This window comes from Octodon degus, unplaced genomic scaffold (genome assembly GCF_000260255.1).
Source record: "Octodon degus isolate 3935 unplaced genomic scaffold, OctDeg1.0 scaffold00062, whole genome shotgun sequence".
In the NCBI taxonomy this organism is placed as follows: Eukaryota; Metazoa; Chordata; class Mammalia; order Rodentia; family Octodontidae; genus Octodon; species Octodon degus.
In genome coordinates this window covers 9,689,248-9,689,886 of record NW_004524638.1, presented here as the reverse complement: position 1 = coordinate 9,689,886, position 639 = coordinate 9,689,248, and the positions used below count along the sequence as shown (strand labels likewise).

General features: G+C 37.1%; 1 protein-coding gene across 1 annotated transcript in view; it reads left to right on the top strand.

The window, feature by feature from the left end:
• Window positions 1-639, top strand: part of Tbc1d31 (TBC1 domain family member 31) — a 117,182-nt gene that overhangs the window by 84,815 nt on the left and 31,728 nt on the right. The window contains exon 14 of the mRNA XM_023718817.1: window positions 70-302. Within this exon, the coding sequence (XP_023574585.1) occupies window positions 70-302 (233 nt within the window). The remainder of the gene's footprint in view (window positions 1-69; window positions 303-639) is intronic.

Below are 639 nucleotides of genomic sequence, written 5' to 3'. Positions count from 1 at the left end.
CTTGTTTTAATGAAACCTCATAATTACTTTTTAGGTAAATGTTGATTTAAATATCAAATTTTCTTGCAGTATTTTTTTCACCATCGGAATAACCTGGATATAAGTGTTGTGATTAAAGAAGCTTATTGTCTCATGGAGAACACACCTGCTAATATTCATCCAGAAAGTGAGCTGGAAGCTTTTGTTGCACTGACAAAAGGGCAGTATCCAGTATTCAATCAATATCCAAAGTTTATTGTGGACTATCAGACACAGGAACGAGAAAGAATAAGAAAGGATGAATTGGATTACTTGAGAGAGAGGTAATCATGAAATAACTCTTCAACAGAAATTGAATCTGTTAAAAACAAAGAAAAGAAAGAAATTAAATCTGTTAGAGCCAGCCAGATAGCTCAGTGGACTAACGCGCCTGCTTAGGCAGAGCGCAAAGCCTGGGGTTTGACCCCCAGCGTGCAGTGCCAGCCCTTCCCTGGGGCACGCTGAGACAGCAACTGAGACTGGGCGTATCACTATGATACGAGTCTGATCTATGTAGTGAGACCCTGTAGACCCTGTACTTAAATGCAAAAAAAGAAAGAAGAAATTGAATCTGTTGCAAACAATAAAGTTTTTAAAGAAAAATATATTTTTTAATTTAAT